This window comes from Capronia coronata, assembly GCF_000585585.1.
Source record: "Capronia coronata CBS 617.96 chromosome Unknown acBCG-supercont1.1, whole genome shotgun sequence".
Lineage (NCBI taxonomy): Eukaryota > Fungi > Ascomycota > Eurotiomycetes > Chaetothyriales > Herpotrichiellaceae > Capronia > Capronia coronata.
In genome coordinates, this window is record NW_006912893.1 from 2431861 (window position 1) to 2444622 (window position 12762).

General features: G+C 51.6%; 5 protein-coding genes across 5 annotated transcripts; 1 reads left to right on the plus strand and 4 right to left on the minus strand.

Annotated features, from left to right (window-relative positions):
• Positions 1-875: 875 nt before the first annotated feature.
• Positions 876-2139, minus strand: A1O1_00858 (cytochrome-b5 reductase; the record flags this gene model as incomplete). The annotated part of the gene is made up of 4 exons (XM_007721773.1): positions 876-1444; positions 1500-1577; positions 1654-1972; positions 2095-2139. The coding sequence occupies 4 exons, from the start codon at positions 2137-2139 to the stop codon at positions 876-878; spliced, it is 1011 nt and encodes a 336-aa protein (XP_007719963.1).
• Positions 2140-2720: 581 nt separating this feature from the next.
• A1O1_00859 (uncharacterized protein) lies at positions 2721-4748 on the minus strand (the record flags this gene model as incomplete). The annotated part of the gene is made up of 1 exon (XM_007721774.1): positions 2721-4748. The coding sequence occupies one exon, from the start codon at positions 4746-4748 to the stop codon at positions 2721-2723; it is 2028 nt and encodes a 675-aa protein (XP_007719964.1).
• A 1126-nt stretch (positions 4749-5874) lies between these two features.
• Positions 5875-6867, plus strand: A1O1_00860 (uncharacterized protein; the record flags this gene model as incomplete). The annotated part of the gene is made up of 1 exon (XM_007721775.1): positions 5875-6867. The coding sequence occupies one exon, from the start codon at positions 5875-5877 to the stop codon at positions 6865-6867; it is 993 nt and encodes a 330-aa protein (XP_007719965.1).
• Positions 6868-8152: 1285 nt separating this feature from the next.
• On the minus strand, positions 8153-9628 carry A1O1_00861 (uncharacterized protein; the record flags this gene model as incomplete). Its single annotated transcript, XM_007721776.1, has 1 exon — positions 8153-9628. The coding sequence occupies one exon, from the start codon at positions 9626-9628 to the stop codon at positions 8153-8155; it is 1476 nt and encodes a 491-aa protein (XP_007719966.1).
• Positions 9629-10701: 1073 nt separating this feature from the next.
• A1O1_00862 (uncharacterized protein) lies at positions 10702-12718 on the minus strand (the record flags this gene model as incomplete). Its single annotated transcript, XM_007721777.1, has 3 exons — positions 10702-11042; positions 11103-12416; positions 12478-12718. The coding sequence occupies 3 exons, from the start codon at positions 12716-12718 to the stop codon at positions 10702-10704; spliced, it is 1896 nt and encodes a 631-aa protein (XP_007719967.1).
• Positions 12719-12762: the final 44 nt, after the last annotated feature.

Here is a 12762-nt window from a genome sequence, read left to right on the forward strand (position 1 = left end):
AAAACTCGATATAATGCCTTCATGGCAACTTCCAGTTCCTTGAACTTGAGGGATATGGTCTACGAGATTCTCCAGTATTGGCCCTCTCTTACTGGCCTAGAGGCGTAGGAGGTTGTGTGTACCTATGGATGGTAGGTAGACACTACTACGTACCCAGTATACTCTGTATAGAAACTCAAACTCAAGTTGACTGGTGCACTGATGACAGCGCGAGGCTGACCAGACCGGGGTAGAGCATTGGTACCTCCTAAAGTCCAACGTACCTATCTATCTAGCTATCTAGCTATCTACCAGTCGAACCGTATGTACTACTACTCATCGTTATAAAAGAACCATGTCTTGGAATTGATATGAGGATCCATCTATACTTATGATTACAATGCAGAGGGTGGTGTTTATTATTTCCTGTGTCAATGAAGGTCCGACACAACACATGGGAGGTCGTGCCGTAGAATGTTCATTTGCTGGATGTTTCAGCCTCGCCGCTTCTATCTACCTAGGTACACAGAGTATAATAAGTGTAATATATCAACAGGAACCACACAATTATGGAACGACGCAGACGACACGGCAGAGACAGAGACGTCTCTTCGTCTAAAAGCTTGAGCTGATTGTTTTCTTTTTCTTGTCCGAACCTGACGTGGCTCTCGTGTAGATCGATATATACAGGTACCAAATACAGATGCTGGGCCAAACGTCCCCGGCGAAGTGCTTTTGTCTAGGTGCTGAATCCCAAATCGAGGACGAAAGAAGTGCGCGCGGGCTGTCTAGACCTTACCAAATGGCAGGGGCAGTTTTATCTTCGTCTTCAAGGTTCTATTTCTTCTCAGCTTTCTCGAGTTCCGGAGTCGATTTGGGATTATCCCATCGATGGTCTAGAACTTGAACACCTGGTCCTTGGTGTAGCCCAGGTCCTTGAGGATTCCGCTCAACTCGCCCTGGTCCTGGGGACTGGTCTTGTTGCCACTGACGGCCTTGTACATGCCTGGAGGGCCACAGACAAAGATCTTGATGTTTCCGCTCTTCGGGTCCGGGGCCACGGTCTTGACCAATTCCTTGCTGATGAAGCCTTTGCCGTACGGCCAGCTGGGCGGGGGGTTGTCCAATAGATAGAAGGCGCGGAACCGTTGGGGGAACTCGTTTTCAATCTTCTCCAGCTCCTCCTTGAGCAGGATGTCCGCTTCTGTCACGTTGCCGTAGATCAAAGATACCTTGGTCTTGTCCTCGGGGTTCTTGAAGATGGTCCGGATCAGCTGGTACATGGGCGTGATCCCAGTGCCGCCGGCGATCAGGGTGATGTGATCATGCTTGTTGGGCGCCCAGGGGTATTTCGGAATAGGACCCTTGAAGTCAAGTCTTTGCGGAGGCACCATCGAGTGCATGTGTTCAGACATCGGACCGTTCGGGTAGACCTTGACGAGGAGCTCCAAGTAACCTTTGACATCTGTCTTCTGGTCAATTGTCTGCCGCGAGTCCGGATTCTCTGATCTGTTCCATACCTTCATCATTGATGGGCGTATACGGCCTAATGATCGGTTTCTCTCCATTCGGAGGTTGGTATTTTGTGATAACGGCAGCTGTTTTGCGTGACCAGGTCAGACACTGTTTTTCTAGACCATTGCCATATCCTCCTGACACAAAGCTCCAACTTACATGCAACGCTCAATCCGGAGACCTGTTCAGGGTCCGGCAGTGCGAACTTGAGGATCTTGGTATTGTGGTTGTATTCGTGGACCTCGGCGAGCTTGAGACTAATGAATCCCTGGTCTCCGCCGGTGAAGGCCTTGGACCCATCTCCAATCTTTGAAGCGCCGTACTTGGCGTCGTCGGACGGCTTGGGTGCGTCAGCCGCGACTTTGTTGTTGCCCAAAAAGGTGTAGCCGAGGATGCCGGTACCCACGGCTGCGGCACCGACGATGAACGGCGTTGAGGAGGATTTGCTGGGTGCTTCGGTCGCGTAGCTCCGGATGCTCTATATAAGAAGGTTAGTCAATCGATCGGAGCTCGAGAAAGGAATGAGGGACAGGTGGAACGCAGCCGGTCGGAACAGCTTGTAAAGCAGCTCGGATATCGACGGTGAAGGGTTCGGCATACCTGGCGGAGTGGTCCGGCGGACCTCAACATTGATCGGGCGAACATGTTGATGGCGGTGTCGAGGGTGCGAAGGGAGAGAGAGTGTGGAAAAGAAAGAAGAGAAGAAGAGTACGGCGTGAGATGGCGGAGATATTCTCTTGTTAAGTCGCGGCGATGGCGTCAATAGTTGAGTGTTCGGGTGAAGCTCCAGCAAGCATCTTACGTTACCTAGTACTAGCGATATGGAGCTCGACGATTTATACGGCATTGCGTTAGTTCAGGTACAGCTAGCAGTGTAGAGGTTTCCCTAGTACCTGATATACGCACCTAGGGCCTACTATACCAGGTAATATTGACTTGAAGGTGGGTTTAGCAGCAGCTTAGAACGTAAGTCCGGCGGCGGCATTGACGGACTCGTACCGCGATGACGTCGTTGTTTGTCTTGATCCTTGGGGTTCGTCGTACGCAGCGCTTATTAATACGGCATCTCGGCGACGAGGCTGCGGTGATAGCAGGGGGTCGAGGGGTCACTCCTTTTCCTCATGTTCATGCAAATTCTCCAGTTATTTTTGTTTATTTTTGTTTTATATCCTAGAGATGTACGTACACATGTATGTACGTATCGATATAGTTATACAAAGCACCCGCTACAGTTCGAGTTCCTCTTCGTCGTCACCACGACTTCCTAGGCTCCTCAAAGATAAGTCATCCCATTGACTGCTGTCGTTCCTGATCAGACAGCGCCTTGCAGCTTGGTATGCTTCGATTCTGGCGTACTTCCTCTTCTGTTCTTGCTCATCAATCTCATTGTCACCGGCAGCCTGTGACAGCACCTCCTTGGATGGCTTCGTTGCCGATTCGTCAGCCGGCATGGGCACCTGCTCTTCAGGGATACCGTCAAATACCGAAAGGGACACGCGATCATCCTCCGAATCATCGTCGAGAATGATGAATGTCTTGCCATCATCTTCTTGCTCGGGTGCTTGCCTTGTCGGGTTGTCAGCCACAACTTGGTTGGAGGAAGCCTTCTTCTCGATGTTTGCACTATCAAAGTTCATCGGAGCACCCCGGTAGACTTCCTCTTCATGGTCTTCATCATCCGTTTCGGTCTCTTGAGAGTCCAGATCGTCTCGCCTTCTTTTGCGACGGCTTCCCAAACTCAGATCCTCCTTTTCTGTCCATTGCTGGACCTGCTGTCTGGTTTCGTGGTCGTAGAAGAACACCTTCTCTGCACAGACATCACCAAAAAGAGCCTCCATGCTAAGGTCTTCAGTCCAGGATTCCAGATCCACAGTACAAGGACATATGTCTTTTGGTTGGAACAACCCCACGAGATGACGAAGCTCGTTATGCGACGAATGACGCGAATATGGGAAATGGATGGTGTCGCCAATCCGCCTTTTCTCCTCCCCACCCATTGACTGTCCTCTGTCTGCATGCATAGATGGGCGCATTTTCGACAGCAGTGTCAGGAAATCTTTCAGCTTCATGGGGTTTTCTTCCGAGTAAAAATCCTCGATCCCCTCGATAGTCATGCTGAAACGCTGGAGTTTCTCGGCCCTTGCAATCTCTTCCTTGAGAATGGTGCTGACCGCTTTGTCGTCCGTGAACTCGGCGCAAACAGCGGCAAGCTGCTGGATAGATGCCAGATCGTCCAGCTTCAAATCGGATGTCTGATAAAGATCACCGCCTCCGCCTCCTGCCCCAAGCTCTCTAACCTCGGTTCCGTCCTTCAGTCGAGATATGATAGGGGTGATCCATTTGACATTCTTTGAGTTCTTTATACTAGAATGGCATTTTGATCCGGGCTCGCAGCTGTGGACCCTGACATTGCTTTCAGCAGTCAGGCACCCTGGACGCTTGTGGTTTCCCACCATGAAGCCGGTCAGAGATGCACTTTCGTTACGGTAGGAATCTCCGCCATTCTCATCGGAGGATCGGAAGATGCGAAGCTGATATTCGTCCACGTGAATGCGAGAGTTCAGAAAGTTGGACAATGCAATCCAGACATCTTCATATCCCAGAGTCCATGCTCTGAAGTAAAAGACGGTATCGGAAGAGCATTCACCGACTTTCTCTAGCAGTTCTCTCAACCCTTCTGCTTTTGTGGGGAACACCCTGTATGGCTCGTCATGAGATGCGAATGTCGTGTCAAGGTATATGCAATCAAGCGTCTTCAAACCACAGGTATATGGTAGTACTACGGGGTTCTGCACAAGCGAATTGACCCACCATGGTTCGGCTCTGATATCCCCTGTATAGAGTATGGCCTTTCCATCGCCTTCAATCAAAAACATGACCGCTCCAGGGCAGTGGTTCGCATCGAGTAGAGTAACTCGGATGGTAGATTTCGGGTCCAATTCAAGCTCGGTAGAGGCATGCAATGGCAAGGGTCGCAGCAGTGTCCTCAGATATCGGTAATGTTGTTTCCGAGACTCCAGGATACCCTTGGCGAAGTTGATGCGATGAGGATATTTCTCCAGTTTGAGGAGGATTCGACGGGTGGTGGCCGAGCAATAGACGAACGGCATCTTGACTGATTCCAAGCCCAGTAAATGGTCACTGTGGACATGGCTGAGGAATAAGGCGGCGGGTGGAGGTTTATCTGAATGTGTCCGAAAGTAATCAATCCTGATATTGGGAAACTCCCTGACCAGGCCATTGAAAGTCGACATGATGATCGGGTGTCTGAGGATATGGTCTTTCACCCAGATATGATGTCTTCCCCAAGCTGGTGGGTGATCGCACACGAGGCTGGAAGAATTTGCCCAACTATCCTTGCCCCTGGAACCCCTCCCAAGTGGGAAGACGCGGTTGAGAGATGCAGCCTCCTTAGCCAGACCCTGGGCCACCCGCAGCAGCAGATTGACCCTTAGCCAACAAAGGTCATGATCTTATACTAGGGTCAGTTAGAGGGGCTAGGGAGGCTCAGGGGTGTAAAGGATCGTCCGATCGGAACTGCTGGCTAGAACGATTGGCGGAAGACGAACCAACGCAGAATTCGGGCACAAGGAGAGGGCCAGGCTGTTTCGTCAACTGTCCCTCTATTGATTGGCTTTGAAAGTCGGGTCAGCGAGAGGTCATATACAATCGGCCGGCCACCTGAAGAGAGGAGAAGTGCTTGTATGATGGATGAAGCAGAGCCTGGCGCCGGCCAATAGTCGTTGCTGAAGTAGCATTGACGAGGAGCGAGGAAAGTAACAGCAGATCCGGACTGAACAATTGGCGATATAGGTTCGACAGGTTCTGTTGTTGGTGTTGGTGTTGGTGAGAAGACCTTCAATCTCTCCGTCAGCAGCGATCAACGATCTCGCTCCTCACTATCTCTTGTGCTTGACGTCCAATCTGGGTGTCTCAAGGCCGAAATCGAAGGCTAGAAGACGGCGACAGCGGTACCTGACCCAAACGGGAGCATCTAATAAGCATCCCTGCGCTGCCACCCGCCAGCATTGACATTTCAATCAACTCAATATAACGGGCTCGACCTCGTCATAAAGTTGCTTGGCCGCCGCTGCCGCTGCCATTGCCAGCATTGTTAGAACTCTAGCCTCACTTCCAACCACCACGCTTCGTCCATCACGTTCGGGATTCTTTGCTTCGTGCTTCTTTCTTCCATGTCTCCTTGTTGTACGCCGAACCCGCAGCCCACGCTTTGAGACCGAGACATCCTCACAGCTTTTGACTTGCTCTCAACGACTACTCCCCATCACCATCGTTTCTTTCCTACGGCATCCGAACCCGACCTCATCAAGAGGGAACCCGAGCCTTGGTGCCGCCGACGCGTGAGGACTTCAGTCCATCATGCGGAAGCCTTCCATTCCAGACCTGATCTACCAGAGAACATTCCCTAAACCAAAGCCCACCGATCCCGCTTCTTTCTATGCCCATGTGCATCGGAATATTGTAGTAGAGATCCGCGCAGAGGTCCAGACATACTATGGAACGGTCGATACGTTGGAAGCACAGTATCCCGGTCTCGATTATACCCACCCTCCTCACCGTCGTCGTTTGTCAAGATTTACATGGCACCGAAGATTGTTCCGCGTGTTCGATGAACTTGGCGTGACCAAGGATGAGATTCTGAGTCTTTGCAAATGGGAGGGAACACGCGCAGCCAAGGAAAGATACGAACAAGACGCAGAAACAAAAGTCAAGACAACCACTGGCGATGATGTCGCGGCAGCACCTGTGGGATTAGGACCAAGAGCGGTGTTTGAGCAGCCGTCACGACCTGTTTGTGACTACCAATCCGAAGACGCCGAGACAGTTGCCGCAGAGGCAGACCGTGAAGACCTAGACCGGCCCAAGACCGACCCGTCTACGGTCAGTCAGTCACCAGAGCCTACAAATGTTGTCCTGGAAGCTCTACGTGATGTTATGTTTGCAAGACTGGAAGGGGATCCCTCGGCAGACAATCATGCCTTGGAACAATGGCTCAAAGAGGCATTAGAAAGACATGAGATGGATCTTGAATCTGCCATACAGTTTATCCGGAGCGTAGAAGCCGAGTCGACAAGCATCAGCATCAGCACCAACACTGGAGACAACACCAATGAACCAGAAGAGGTTGATGGAGAACAGATACCTCCTGTTCCGCGGATCTCTTCTGGTCAAGCAGAACCACCTCAGCAACCAAACAATAGTAGCTGGGCTGGCCCGCCAGTTCGATTGCCTCCGCTGGCAGAAGACCCAGATTACGCCCCGTCATTGCAGTCCAACAGCACAAGACGGGCTGCCGATTACGGTGCTGCTCTATTATACCTTAGGCGGACGCGGCCAGAGGCTGCAAGATAGGGTCAGGCCATGAGGATGTTATGTCAAAGATGGGAGGCTCGAGATAGCAGTACACGAAATCCAACGAGGGTGGGGAGCTGCAAGACAAAACATGTTGTGCTCCAGTCGCGGATGTGTCCCGACTCTTATCATGGGTGGGCATCCTGAGAGCATTGGCCTTGTGAGGGCAATGGCCTTGTTCGAGGAGTGTGTCTTTTTGTCTTTTTCACCAAAAGCACGGCATTTTACTTTGTTTGCGTTCTCGACGGCATGGGGCATCGAGCACGGCAGTGGCATCTGCATTATTAACTAGCGAGGCGTTTATGGGATTTCTCGGAGGCGACATATAAGCAGGGCAAAGGCACGGGACATGGAACATGGGATATGGGATATGGGATATGGGCAAGGGATATGGGCAAGGGATGGACATTATTCCGCAGACGTAATGAACCGCAACAGGTATGAACAACAAGGTATGGAACCTGGTTCTCGTCGACGGATTTAGGGCAACAACTGCTCTAATTCAACAATCCAATGGGCTGGATGAGCACAGTCTGATTGTTCGCCACGAGCATAGCACTCGAACGAAGCAAAGCATGAAATAGACTGACAAGAAGGAGCAAAAGCCAAGAGCCAAAATCCAAAATCCAATATGGATTCCTTTTCATTCTTCAAACTGGACATTCCCGGATGGATTTCCGCTCAGCCTTTCATCCCTACGAACGAACAACGATGTTTCACTCTCCCCCTTTGACTCTTGATGCCTTGCATGTATCTCAATTCTCTGCCCGCCGTGTCATACACCTTTCCTCCTCAATGATATTCCGTACGCCTTGCTTTCTTTCTTCTGGATTGGGGGCTCAGGTGGCTTGCCCATACATATGCCTATGCCCAGATCCATGCTCAAACTTGTAGTCGTAGTCATAGTCGTCAAAGTAGAGGAAGCATATTCGGATTCGGATTTGTATCCATCTCCATCTCCAGAGTCGGCGATCAGGAGGTTCGTCTCGTTGGAAATGAAAACAAATACGTACAGCTGGGCTGTTGACATTAATAGCCGCGTATAAGAACGAACTTGAACTGGAGTTGGACTTGAACTTCTTCTATCTCCATCTCCATCCCCATCCCCATCTCCATCGTCCATACCTAGGTAGGTATCTATCCGGGTAGGAGGACAGGGTGGGTTCTCAACTCTAGAGGCATAGTCGCTAGAATCGAAAAGAATAGAAGGGGGGAGCAGAAGTATTTGTCTGCCGGCTCTCTCTCTTTCTATCCATCTCCCCATTCTTCTCTCCTCTTTATATCCTCAACCAGCCGTATTCCTCTTAACCACGCCCCTCGCAAACTCTCCAAACGTCAAGCCTGTCTCGGCATCGACCAACTCATTCAGATTCGGCTGCGTGAAGACTGCCAGAGTATTCCTAGCGATTTTGGGTTTGTATTTGTATTTGCTTTTGCTTTTCGTAGTATTATTCGATCGAAGAAGACCTCCTTTGTCCCTTCTGTCGCTGTCGCTGTCGTCGTTGTAGTTGTAGTTGTCAACATTCTTCACATCAACCCCCTTCACGAAATGCGGCACGGCCTTGAACTTGCCCTTGGTGATCAACTCCAATGCCTCGCCGGTCTGGAATGCCAGGCTGTCGCGCGGGATGGAGACTTTGCAGATCTGGCCGGTGCGTGAGAGGATATATAGGCCTGACGAGGGGTCTGGGGATGAAGGGAGTTCGGGACCGGGATAGGAGTTGATTGTTTCTTGGACAGGTCTTCCATTGACATCAGAAGAATCTTTTTGTTTCTCTTCTTTTCTTTCTGGTATCATCTCTTGCTGCGAGCCAGCCGTGCACGCTTCGTCGACGAACATGGCGGAAGTCAGACCTGTTAGACAGCCATGGTCGAGATGCGTGGTGCACCATGTATCTGCGATCTCTTTGTCGTTGTTGTCGCTGTCACTGTCGTCATTGTCTTCTCCTGCTGGTGGTGAAGGTTGAGGTTCAGATTCAAACTCAGACTTGCCATCAGGTTCAGACTCAGACTCGGATTCAGATTGTGGTTCATATTGGGCTTCCATAGGAAAATAATGCAACAATCTCGCTTTGGTCGTCGTACTCCCGCGCACAACCCGTTCCAAATATCCCTCCTCATACCCCGGGATCTGCTGGGCCGCGGCGAACCGATCGCACGCCCGCGCAACCAGCACTGCAGTATCGATGATGAGCGTGATCAGGGCTTGCGTGTCGGTTTGGAATCCTGGGATATCGGTTTCCGAAGGCCAGATGTTGGGGGCGGTATATTCTTTGAAACCGGGGTTAGAGGAGGAGGTTGAGTTTGAGGTTGGACTTGAGTTTGGGTCTGACCCTGAGTCCGAGTTTGAGACTGAACTTGAGTTGGCCATCTTCTTCTCATTCTCCTTCTCCTTCTCATCCCTTCTCAGGCCATGTTGGCCATCCTGATAAAAAGCACAATTGACATAATAACTCCCCTTGGCGGTATCGACCACTCCAGGCCTCAACGTCTCGACTCCATGCGACCAGCCGACCAAATACTTTGCCGTCGGATTCGTTAGTTGCTGCAATTTCTCCTCCGGTAGGGCCGCCAGTCGAGAGGCGTCGGAGAGGACTTTGGTCCGTAGACGCGCAAATTCAGACGGCAGGTCTTTGACCACTAGGATCCCTAGACTGTCTGGGCCGAAGGCGGCGACGAGAGTCGAGAATGGCACGGTGTTGGTTTGTAGGTCGTGGAGGGAGACGGTGGCGGGAGAGGCGTGGATGATTTTGGAGACCATTCTGTGCTGTATCGTCACAACTTACAACGTACTAGGATGGACCACGGGTAGTCGTGGACAAAGGAAGTGTTGGATCGTAGACCGACGTATGCTGGACAGTGGACACAGAGGAGGCCCTTGATGGATGAGGTGGGTGAGAGGTGAGAAGTGAGAAGTGCAGAGTCTTGCTTGGTCGAATGAATGATCAGGCGTCGAGAAGGAGGAGGAAGAGGCGAGTGATCCAGCCTCGTCGAGCAGAGTCTCGTTCCTCAACTCTCTCGCTTTTGGTTGCCCGGAGGGGAGAGAAGGATGGCTGGTCTCTGACTCTCTGTATCAATATTGTCGATATATGATATAGATAGATAGGACCTGGTCTGGTGCTTTGAGGTAGTAGTTAGTAATCGGATCGACTTCTCGAAAATAAGTCCGTATCTCGTTGCAGTGAGTGAGTGCTTCGATACTTCGACAAGTCCTCTTAGGATACTTGGAGAAGCAACTGAGCCGATTGATAAGTGAGACAGACAATCCGAATAAAAGTCCACTCTCTCACTTGCTTAGCTTTGCTTTTTTTCTTTTCTATGTTTAAATAGGTGTTGCCCTGCTCATTCTCTTGCACAACTTGAACTGCAGTGAGTGGCAGAGAATGGGAAACGCCCAAAAAGAGAAAAAGAATTACTCCCTTCCTGGGTCAAACTGAATGTAACGCTGTCTCTGTCTGTCGGTTGGTTTGGTTATCAGAGCTGTCAGATCATCTCATCTCCCCACATGCCACCCAATCGATAGATAAATGCCCACAATCTCGAGATCCCCATCCCCGGCTTGCTTGGCTATCAGGATCAAGTGGCAGGTGGCAGGTGGTTATCGGTGGAAACTCGTACTATCAGTTCGTGGAGCCGGGGCAGGAAGATAGTAGATAGTAGTAGGGTGGATGGGACTTTGTGACTGGGGATTCCAATCTCGATAACTACGTATCCCCACTCGTTGAGCGAGTATTCACTGTCTGTCTGTTCATGGATACCGTATGTATGTATGTGTGTAGATATATATATGTGTATATATGTATGTATAGGTATAATCACCCACCTACCACTTCTCTACTTCTTCAACCCAAATGCATCAAGGAGTTTGGGCAAATATGGCGTTCCAAACCCAGTCACCGCATCCCAGCCCGGAGCGGTGGGAAATCCGGTCGTGTTACAACCGGCAGAAGTCCCGTTCGTCACGTCGGTGAACAAGTTGTGTCCATGAGAATAGAGCCATGGATTGAGGAAGCCCATGGGCGGACGACCTTCAGCGATCAAGGCGTCGTTGAAAAGAGCAAAGACCGCCGCACAGATGGGCGAGGAGCCAGAAGTTCCCACCAGACCTGTCGTCGTGCCGTTCCAGATCGTGGGGAAGACTTGTCCAATGCATGAAATGTCGGGATACGCACGGCCTGCCAGAATACCGGTTAGCTGGCAGATCTTGTGATGACTGGAAACAAAGACAAGCTTACCTGACTTGTTGTAGAACCCGTCGTAAAGTCCACCGAGACTCTCGACATAACTGTCCACAATCTTGGCCTGATACGCCGGTTGGTCGAAGTAGTTGCTGAAGCCGGCGCCGCTGGTGAAATACAATCCCGACCTCAGTTTCCTCCAGGCCGCAGACTCGGGGTAGTTGGTGGTGGCGCCCACGGCGGTCACATAAGGACAGTCCGTAGGAAAAGAAGGCATGAACATGTAGGTCGAGTTGTCGAGGTTGGAAATACACGTCTCGTCCTGACCCACGCCGAAGTCGCCGCTCGAAAAGAACAAGCTGACTCCACGCGCTCCCAACTGGGCGAATTGATTACACACCGCTTCCGCATATGCTCGGCTCACGGTCTGCTCGTCATCTCCGTAGGAAGTGGAAACCACCTGTGGAATGTCCTCGTCAGGCAGGCCGGTCATGTAGTTCGCCCACACCAAGAACGGCTCGTCGCTGTTGTCGCTGGTCAGGATGTCAGGCACATAGGTCGGGTTCCGGCCGCCCGTGTGGTAGGCGATCAGAGGGGTCGGATATCCCACGCCAATCATGTACTCGGCATCCAAGTTTGCCTCTTCGTCACGCCCTTCCTCGGCCACATTCGTGCCGTTGTCAAGCACTCCGCCGGCGATGGAAATGGCTTCGAATTCATACGCATACGCCCGCGCTTCTGGCCGATACTTGCCCAGGAAGATACTGATGTCGGACCGATTGGTGGCTTCCTCCAGGTAGTTCGTGTGCGCCATCTTGTTCTTGCCGGCCGCTTTTACCTCGTAGTCTATCGTCCCGTACAGAGTCCTCACACAGTCTGGCGTCACGGCGGTGAAGTTGCAGACGGCTTCGATCGTGGAGTTGGCCGGGAGAGGGATCGAAGCAGGAGGAGCCCAATCGTCAGCAACTTCGGCGACGTGCGACGAGCGTTTCACCATCGTGCTTCGTTGCTTGATCTCGGTTCGTGGCTGGTCTCGTTGCAGTCTGGCCCATGAGTTGGTCGGTTGGACGGTGCTGATATGCTCATGCACATAGAGAGGAAGCGAATATCCCTCGGTGCGCACCACGGTCGACCCGTCCTGGTGTCCGTAGACCGAGTACTCTGTGTCAAGCATTTCTTCTACGGTGGCGACAGGTAAAGTCACGGAAATCCAATCCTTGGCCGGACTGTATCGCAGCTGGTCAGGGTCGACCCCATACTCTTGCAGCCATTCATGGACAGCTGCAGAGGCTTTGTCCGACGGCTTGACCAGCTCATGGACCTCCTCGGCGGACAAATGATGTCCATAGCGGGGATGAAATGGATCAGACACTGCAGTCATTGCTCGTTAGTGCCGCTAGACAGCATGTCTCTTGACGGTGCCGTGTCGTACCTTCATACAGATGCCGTTCAAGCTCGTTGAATCGACTTTGGGACAGTCCAATGGTGAGGTGGATCAAGTGAGTGCTGGGGGCAGGGCCTTGTTTCGCCCATGCTCGGGGTGCTGGATGATAGTCTTTAACGAGTACATCTGACCGTCGATTGACAGGTCCGGCAGTAACGAGGGAAGCTTGAAAACAGCTCAATAGTGACAGAACAGAGGTCAACACGGTGGAAGCACGGAGGGGCGCCATACTCTCGGACACGGGGAAGTGAACCTCTTTGCATACCACAAATC